At 43.2% G+C, this 8,899-nt stretch overlaps 1 protein-coding gene across 3 annotated transcripts in view; it reads right to left on the bottom strand.

Annotated features, from left to right (window-relative positions):
* Nucleotides 1-392: 392 nt before the first annotated feature.
* The window catches only part of LOC147701936 (manganese-dependent ADP-ribose/CDP-alcohol diphosphatase-like), a 114,226-nt gene continuing 105,719 nt past the window's right edge, over nucleotides 393-8,899 (bottom strand). For all 3 annotated transcript variants that reach the window (XM_086930562.1, XM_086930563.1, XM_086930561.1), the window contains one exon: nucleotides 393-1,432. In XM_086930562.1, the coding sequence (XP_086786688.1) occupies nucleotides 1,137-1,432 (296 nt within the window). In that variant the 3' untranslated portion in view covers nucleotides 393-1,136. The remainder of the gene's footprint in view (nucleotides 1,433-8,899) is intronic.

The raw sequence follows: 8,899 nt of genomic DNA, 5'->3' as shown, positions 1-8,899 counted from the left end.
CTTGCACACATTCTAGTATAGAAATATTTCATCAATAATGTTTCAACAGCAATGGTACAAGATGTAGGGGTTACTGAAAGACGCAGGTGAATTTTAAATGTGGGAAGCTCAGCGCATAAATTCTTCAAGTAACATACCTGGCATCGCTGGCGGACGTACTGAGTGAGATCAGCTCCTGTAACAGCTGGCACAACTGCAAACAGTTGCCAGTTGCCAAATTGAAGTGATTCAATACTATATCAAGTCTCTTAATTATGTGCAACGGAGTTCCCTCACCTGTTCTTCAGCAACAGTCTTGTTTTCGAATCCCCTGACCTCACACATATGGTCACTACAGCAACCAGAGCACGGGAAGAATGCTTACGAACAGTAAAGATGCCATAACAACACAATCAAAATCAATTCATCATTTTTATTCATGCAAGGCAGCAGGGTCCCAATGTATCACAATTCATGTATGTAGTTACACATAGTGCAAGTGCTCTCGGGTTAACTATAATGTTCACACCTCTTAGCCATTTTAATAACAGCCTCTAGTGATAAGGAGCAGCATAAAAGTTATTGCTTGATAGCTGTAGAGCTTGCAATTTATGCACCGAGATTGCTGTTGAGAAGTGACATTTGAGATAGCATGTTACAGGCCATAGCACTTAAGTGCGTTACAGTTTCTCTGGAAAAACAGACATATTCCATCAAGAAATATGAAGACCTAAAAATAGTTCAGTGAATTCCCTGCAGTGCTTTCTTTCTCTTTACATTGGTTAAGATTGGGTGGAAACATTTTGGAGATTCTGTGCAAACAACAAGCAAAAGAACAAACCAATATAAAACTCTCCTTAACACCACTGCAGAGCTCAATAAGATATGATGCACACATTACTTTGGTTTTAATGTAGGCTTGAAAGTAGGGAGTGCTGATAACGTAATGCCCAGGAAAAAGGATGAATACCTTGAGAGTTCATTATGGCAGTGTAGCACACCTCCGATTAGCAGGCAACGCTTATGTAGACAATTGCTACTCAATCATGTGGTGTGGGTATAGTTCCTTTTTCAACAACAAAGCAACTCCAAGCTTGGCCAAACCATAATTATGGGTTTTGAAGACCAATAGAGGACTCAATGTGTTTTTTCTCATGTCAGCTTTTTCTGTATGGCAATTCTCTGCTTGGTGTTCTGCCTTTACCCTTTATTACCATCTTGCTGGCATACACATATACTGTTCCAAAGGCATGGCTGCCAGGTGGGGACTCGATGACGCCCTCTAGGGTAACGTGATGTATTCCTTTATCATCCACACAATAGCCGCCACTGTGGTCATGTCCAGCGAGGTAGCACACCACACATTTATGGGCATGCAAGATTGAAAGAATGGCTTTGTAATTCCAAGCAAGACAGTGGCCACGTTTAGCTTCAGGATGAATTGGAATGTGACCTGTGGTAAAGAATAAATATATTTAAATAGCAATTCAAACAAAAGTCATTTCTAGTGAAATTAATAAATACATAATTAGCCCATACAAAGTCTCTTTCTTTGTTTAAATAAAGACAGTAGCGAGCTCCTTCTTTTTAGGCACGTAAAATTGTTTAGAACAGTGCATCACTGATTTTTAAATTAAATTGAATCTTATGAAAGGACCTTCCCCTTAGCTGACTCTCAGAGTGTAAAATGAGTTGTTCCAAATGTTTATTGTTTTATTTAAATGTTAATGTATAATCTACATCAAAAATACATTGAAAAGAAAGGTAAACAATCTACTTCTGAAAAAGTGCATCAATTAAGTGTATATTCTCAATCATCTGATTCCAAAGCGTTATCAAAACAATACCCTGCTGTATGTGATACCAGACATTGGCAGCAGATATTGAAATCCCCCTACCAGCCTATTGTAAACGACTGTGGATTCAAGATGTTACCAGTGGCCTGGAACGTTAGCCTCATTGTCTGCTGAGAAGTGATATTTTGGGAGGAAGAGTAGAAGGAGGACGGTCAAAGACAATCTTTCAAGTTCTCCCTGGCAATTATCCAGTCTTCGGGTTTATAGTACTTGTAGTTAGTGGCTTCATGAACGGGAAGCAATTCAAGTGCCAAGTAAAAGCTGAACTGGATAACACAGACAAAGGGTAACTTATGGTTGCTGACTGTCCCACCAGTAGCATCCACAGACACCTCAAATACATGCCTGCCATGTGGCAATCAATACGTGTGACAATAATGATAAACAATGGTCAACTGCCTTCGGATCCTCTGCAAGACCTTCAAATGGATTCCCCCAGAAAGCAGAAAAACCATCACCCACGCACTCATAAACAGCAAATTGTACTACGGCAATGCCTTCTACGCCGGAATCAACAGAACCCTCCTACACAGGCTACAGACAATCCAGAACGCCGCAGCCAGACTTGTCCTCGGAACCCAACGGCACGAACACATGACCCAACACCTACGTCTCCTCCATTGGCTTCCCGTCGAGAAGAGAGTTACCTTCAAACTGCTCACCCACACCTAAGAGAGTCTTCTTCCATGTACCCAAGAGGAACCTTCACTCCGCAGACCTCGCCCTCACAGAGACCCCCCGCATCCACAGAACCAGAGCAGGAGGAAGAGTCTTCTCCTGCATCGCAGCCAAAGCCTGGAACGAGCTCCCTGTGAACATCAGACGCTCCCCCACCCTCCACAACTTCAGTAATAACCTCAGACCTGGCTCTTCGATTGAACAGGAGCTGCAACCAGTGCCTTGAGACCCTCACAGGTGAGTATCGCACTTTATAAATTCCCTGATTGATTGATTGATTGAACAATGTCTATACATCATTTGGTTATTTGTCACGCATGCTTTATGTTTTTTTAACAATTGTAATCTAGATAAGAACTACACACTAACAATTGTTAACCACTACCAAAGCCTATCCACCTTGCATCAAAGTGGTGGATGAGTTGTACTTCAAAATGCACCGTTTTCATATGAATACATTTCTATTTTTTCTTAGGTAGCCCCCCTCTACAGTTCCCATACACCCACCAAAACATCCCTACTGTAGTTGTATCTCAAGCACACAGACCCTTTCAATTTTGCTTCTCCATCTTTAAATATATTTCCAAAAAACCAATGCTTTTCTAAAGCAACTGACATTTTTTTTCTCCTATGCACAAAAATATAGAGTTTATAACCTCAGGAGACTTGAAGTCTTTCTTGTTTTTCAGTGTGTGATAGTGAGATATTCTTTAATCGAGGAGAATTTCATATCTTGTTCCTAGTGAGGTTATATTTCTCCTGCAGCATACAGAAGGGTAACATATTTTTATTGTCCATAGCCTGGTTAATATAAAAGCTTCCTAAGTGCTTCATTGCGTCAATTGAAATTACTTATTCTATAGTTTGAGATAAGGGTTCTACCAAAATCTGGTCTTTTCACGCAAATGGAGATATTAATCTACCTTGACACTCTGGCTGAGCTGGAAGTAATTACTTTCTCTGTACACATTTAATCCCTCCAGATGTTTTGCTTTCTGAGTATCCAGATTTGGAATTTTACTTCAAATCTCAATAACTGAGTCTCACTTGTGCTAAAGCCTGTGGAAACGGAATCAAAGTGCTAACTGCCACTGTCCATGTTTCAACATAAGGCAGTTGCTGTACAGCTAGGATAAGAGCCTCTGGGCTAGTTACACACGAACATGTGCGCACACGTGTACACATGTCTGCAGGCTGAGAGCATGAGACTACTATCTCATCCCAGTATTTGCACACAGGTAGCCTGTGGCAGAATGGACTATTTAGGGATGGGTGCTGACTTGGTGTAGGCTTTATAATATCAGTGGGAATTCATAATGTACATCTTTAGTACTTACTGAAAGGCTATGAGCTAACTGATTCCAGGCCTTCTTTCACCCTGATGAGGCAAGTTTATTACTCTGCTGGCCAGCAGGAGAATCAAAAGCCTTCCCACACAATATAGTGATTGACAGTTCTTGGCCTAGTCCTGGGAAAGGAAGGGGTGGGGAGGAAATCTGCATGTACTAATTGACTCTTCACAAATGACCTGGCCTGGGCAACTTCTAACCCACAGAAACAAAGGACGAAGTCATGGCCTCTGGAGCATGACATAGGAGGGGCTCTCCTTTACAGTTTTGAATGGAAGAAATCTACAGCTGTGTCAGTTGAGAAGGAGATGAGACTGTAGTAAAGGTATTTCCTCACATCCTTTAAAGCTACCATTTTTAAATGTCCCAGAATGCTATGCAGAAGGGTTGGGACAGGGGTGAAGTGATAATGCAGCACCTTATGATTGGGGAGGTGCCCGCCTTCGAGAACTTTACACCCCCACTTAAAAAACCCTGCAAAAGGGAGAGACATGTGAGAAAACAGTGCACTTGGGGCTGTGACACAAAAATAATACCCAGCCAGAAAAAAGAAGGCCCCCTGAACCTCTGCAAGGATGGAATTTTCAGCTGGCACCCAAGATTAGATAGGTCTCTCCAGGGCCAGTGGTGCTGGCACCCTTATGCCACCTGAGGAACAGTAGGGTGAATGAACATGCTGGGTGACCCTGGAGCTTTAACCAGGGACATCTGTGAAATGGCAATAGACTCTGCTGATGAGGCTACAGAAAATGGCATCTGAAGCTCTGTCCGCTGGCGGGACTGGATGGAAAGCTGAGTGCATAGTGTTCTGCAGCAAAGTCTTTAAAATTACCTCGGGAGTGCCAAGTCCCCAGGGGCTGTTGGTACCACCTTAATTCAATTTTAATGATCATCCTTCAGGGCATGATGCACTAGAACACTGTCCTGGGAGACACCATCTCACCGAAACAGGCAGGAGAGTGAAAGCCACTGCTGCATGGATGGCCATGTCCCCGGAGAGGGGGTACCACACAGCCATCTCCCCACCTGCATTTGCTATGGGTGGGAGACAGCAGATTAGGGCCAATTCCCATGTGCCGAAATAAAGAGTGCTACATGCGTGGAGAGCCAGCAGCGTCTGCAGGGGCATTAAAGATTTTCCCTAGCCCCCCCCCCCACCCCTAGAGACCCAAATGAAAAAAGGCATGTGGGTCCCCCAAGAGGGACTAGGGCATCCAGTACCAAAAAAAGAAAAGCCTAGACACGAGGACCCTGTATTAACAAGAAACAACAAGCATTGGAAATGCAATAGGCCTCGCATTACAAAAGTTGGAGCTATTGGTCTTGTAATGACAATTATTTTATTTATGTGTTGGTTTTTAAAATAGCTAAATTGATAGCTTTGTCATTTACAATGCCAATAGTTATAACTTTCGCGAATGTGACACCTATAGCATTTGTAATGCAACATGTTTTGTATTTACGTGACTTAGATGTATTGATATTACAAATAACAATGGCTTTTAATTTTTTCAAATAATTAATACTTAAATAAAAGTGATTGTAATTTATAATGGCAATAGCTTAAACTTTTGAAAATAACGTGTGTATTTTATTGTGATGAAAATTCAAGAACAGAAGTGAAATATTAACATTTTTTTGTGACATTTGTAATAAAGCTTGAAACATTGAGAGAACATATTTGAATGAGTGATGCTGTGGTGGTGCTGAATGATGCTGTATGCTATGCTAGGTTTTGTTTTGCTACCCTATGCTTTGATTTGTTATGCTATGCTGTGTTTTGTTAGGCTATGCTGTGTTTTGCTAGGCGATGGTTTGTTATGCGATACTATGTTTTGTTACGCTGTGCTATATTTCGTTGTGTTTTATTATGCTATGCTGTGCTTTGCTATGCTATGTTTTGTTGTGGTTTGCTATGTTTTGTTATGTTTTGCTATACTAGGTTTAGTTTTGCCATCCTATGCTTTGTTTTGTTATGCAATGCTATGTTTTGTTATGCTATGCTGGTAAGGGTGGGTGAGGGTGTGAGGGGGTGCGAGGGTGAGGGTGTGCGAGGGTGAGGGGGTGCGAGGGTGAGGGGGTGAGGGGGTGCGAGTGAGGGGGTGCGAGTGAGGGGGTGCGAGTGAGGGAGTGTGAGGGTTGTGAGGGTGACAGCAGAAATCTGCAGTATTTTTGTGGCGGGCACATTTTTTTGCCCACCTCAAAAATACAGTGTATTTAGAGGTTTTCGGCTGCAAATGTTGCTTTTTTGGGTCGTGGGATTTGCCACCCAAAGTCGCAAAATCCTGGGAAGGTCTGATTACATTAAACAGATGACAAAAATGCAATTAATTTAGATAGATATATATACATACACATACACACACACACTGACATTCGTTTTTAGTCAGTAGCAAAATACACACAGCGCAAGTAACTTTGTATTTGAATATTCCACACGTTATATTTAGAAGATTATATTAGTATGGGAATGTATTTTATCAGCAATGTGCTCATTTACCTTAACTTTGCGCAACAATTATTTACTGATCAAGAACAGCCTTATCCAGTCACCTCTAGTTTAAGTCAGGGGTGTGAAGTAGTTCCCTTGGGGTTTCTCTCTGCAGATTGCCCAGCTCTCGTCACTGGCCCTAAGTGAATAATTAACGGAGTGCAAAATACGTTCATGGCAAGGATCACAAAGCGAACAAGATTTGGCTGGGAGCAAGAGTTGTTTAAGAAGGGCTAGGGAGAGGACTTCAAAACAGAATAAGGATTATTCTGAAGTACGTAAGGTGCATTCATTGGACTTACCACCAGCAATATTCGGATTCGGTAGCCTGTTACAACTGAACAGGTGTTGCTGGGTGGAGTAAGATACGTTGTGATAATTTTTTTTCTCGTTTACCCGTTGGGTAAAGTGACTGATTTATTCTCAGTACTGCAGTCCCTACCCTAGGATCTTTTGAGATTTTTGCTTTTGTTTTTTAAAGTCTCATCCGCTCTACCGACCTCACACTCAATCGATCGTCGAGGGTGAGTGAGGGCCGTAGGGTGTAGTTACATTCCTACCCTTAACATGGAGTTGGAAAATGGAAATGTAATTAGTTTCATTGGCATGTACAGGCGTGAAAGGGAACCCAACTGCCGAAAAAAATGCGGCTGCACATTTCTGAGAGTCAGCCCTTTGGCGATTGGAGTGCAGACTGACAATTACTGGAGGCAAAAATGCCGTTCTGTTACCAAAATTCCGTTTCCACGACACCCATCTGAAATGATGCACTACAAGCCTGGCAATGCAGGGACTGCACGGCCATGCGAGTCTTTCTTTCCTTTGTACAGGGCTGACGCCAGACATAAACACTTGACATGCTCTTCGGTCATAAACAAAGCACCTGCACTTTCAGGTTCAGACTTGCTAATATTCGGTGACCAAAAAACACAAAAGGTTGCATTATCAGAGATCAAACGCACAATTAGAGCCGTGAATGGTTTACAGGAAATACCACCACGTGACCTCAGGCCGGATGCTGCCGTCACAGTGAGTCACGTGGCACTGGATTCACCTTAGAGACGACGACTGCGTGGCTTGTGGCCAAGATGACATCATGGGAACTAAATGACAACATATACGAGTGACCTTTAATCTGTGGGACGGGCGTAACCGCACTAACAAACATATCAATTTAGTGTTGCAGGTCACTAAGTTTACAAGCAGCTGTGAGTCATGCACTTCAAGGTACTGTGTAGCTTACACAGGGTTCTTTGTAATTCCCTTCCATTTCAGAGAGCTGGATTTCACCGTGTAACAGGTTCGATCGGCAGCTTCACAAACTGTTCCAATAAAACTATAAAACGGTCGATTTGCCGGGAAAAAAATGCCCAGAACCCGTTTGTCTGGTACAACCATTATCACAAAAGAGCGGCATTAAGCAGCTCACGAGGAACAGTGCTTTAAGTGGGATGGAAAGGGTTGGGGGCCGGAGGGTGAGTTGGGAGACATTATGAAGAAATATGATGCCCAATAACTACCCTAAAGATTGTGTTTAATTCTGAACGTCTTGGCAGCTACGGGAAAGAGAGAAAACAGCAGTAGGACGTGTAGGGCTAAAAACAAATTCACGAGGGGGGACACGCAGCAACGACAGTGAGCCCCCAGGATGTACACAAAAGGCCCGAGAGGCTAGGAATGTTTATGGCTTCAGTAGAGCAGGGGCGGCAGAAGGGGGAGGAGAAATGCGACACGGCGGGCACGGGAGGGGGCGGAGCGGGGAGAGGAGAGGGTGTGAAAGCAGCAGGGGCCTGGAGTGCGGCTGAGGGAACAGACGGCGATTTGGTGATGTGCACGCGCATTTTAGGTCAATGCGCTTGCGCATTGACCTAAAAGCCACGGGCACAGCACCAAATCGCCCAGTTAGTTTAACTCTGGTTAAAGCCCTATATCCTCGCAAGCTCGATGCGCATGCGCATCGAATAGGAGACCTAAAAAGGGGATGAGTGTGCCAAGTCCTTAGTCACATATGCACACCGCTGGGGAGAGCATAAGTGTGCTACTAAATTAGAATATTGTGCTAATTTGGTGCCCCAGAATGGGCAGGGGCAGCACGAGCTGTTTCAAAGTATTATGGGGGCTGCAGAAAGTGCAACAGTCCCACAGAAGATACCACTCGCAAGTAGCTCAAAGTCTGCCAAAGGGCAACATCCATGCCCCCAGGAGAGGGTTTTCTCAGTTTCAAATGACTCTTCCGAAGATTATACTTTAGATACATGGGCTCTGGATTGCAGGGACCTCTGTGGGTTATTCCTAAAGCTGCAGTGGCAGTAGTATAAAAGTAGAAACAGTACTCTGGGACACATGTTACTCGATATAATACTTTATTGACAATGATGATGACTGACAATGCAAAGCTTTATATTACACTGAATAGTACTGAATGTTGGTACTATCCCCATTGATTTCTATGGTACTGCAGTCATGGATTATACCATGTTTCTTCTTTCACTAACGTGGTGACACCTTGACATTGTCGGTAGGCCTGACTTATTAATAATGGCAGC

Source organism: Lissotriton vulgaris, chromosome 7 (genome assembly GCF_964263255.1).
Source record: "Lissotriton vulgaris chromosome 7, aLisVul1.2, whole genome shotgun sequence".
In the NCBI taxonomy this organism is placed as follows: domain Eukaryota; kingdom Metazoa; phylum Chordata; class Amphibia; order Caudata; family Salamandridae; genus Lissotriton; species Lissotriton vulgaris.
Note: the sequence above shows the minus strand (reverse complement) of the source record. Positions and strands in the feature narration are given on the sequence as shown.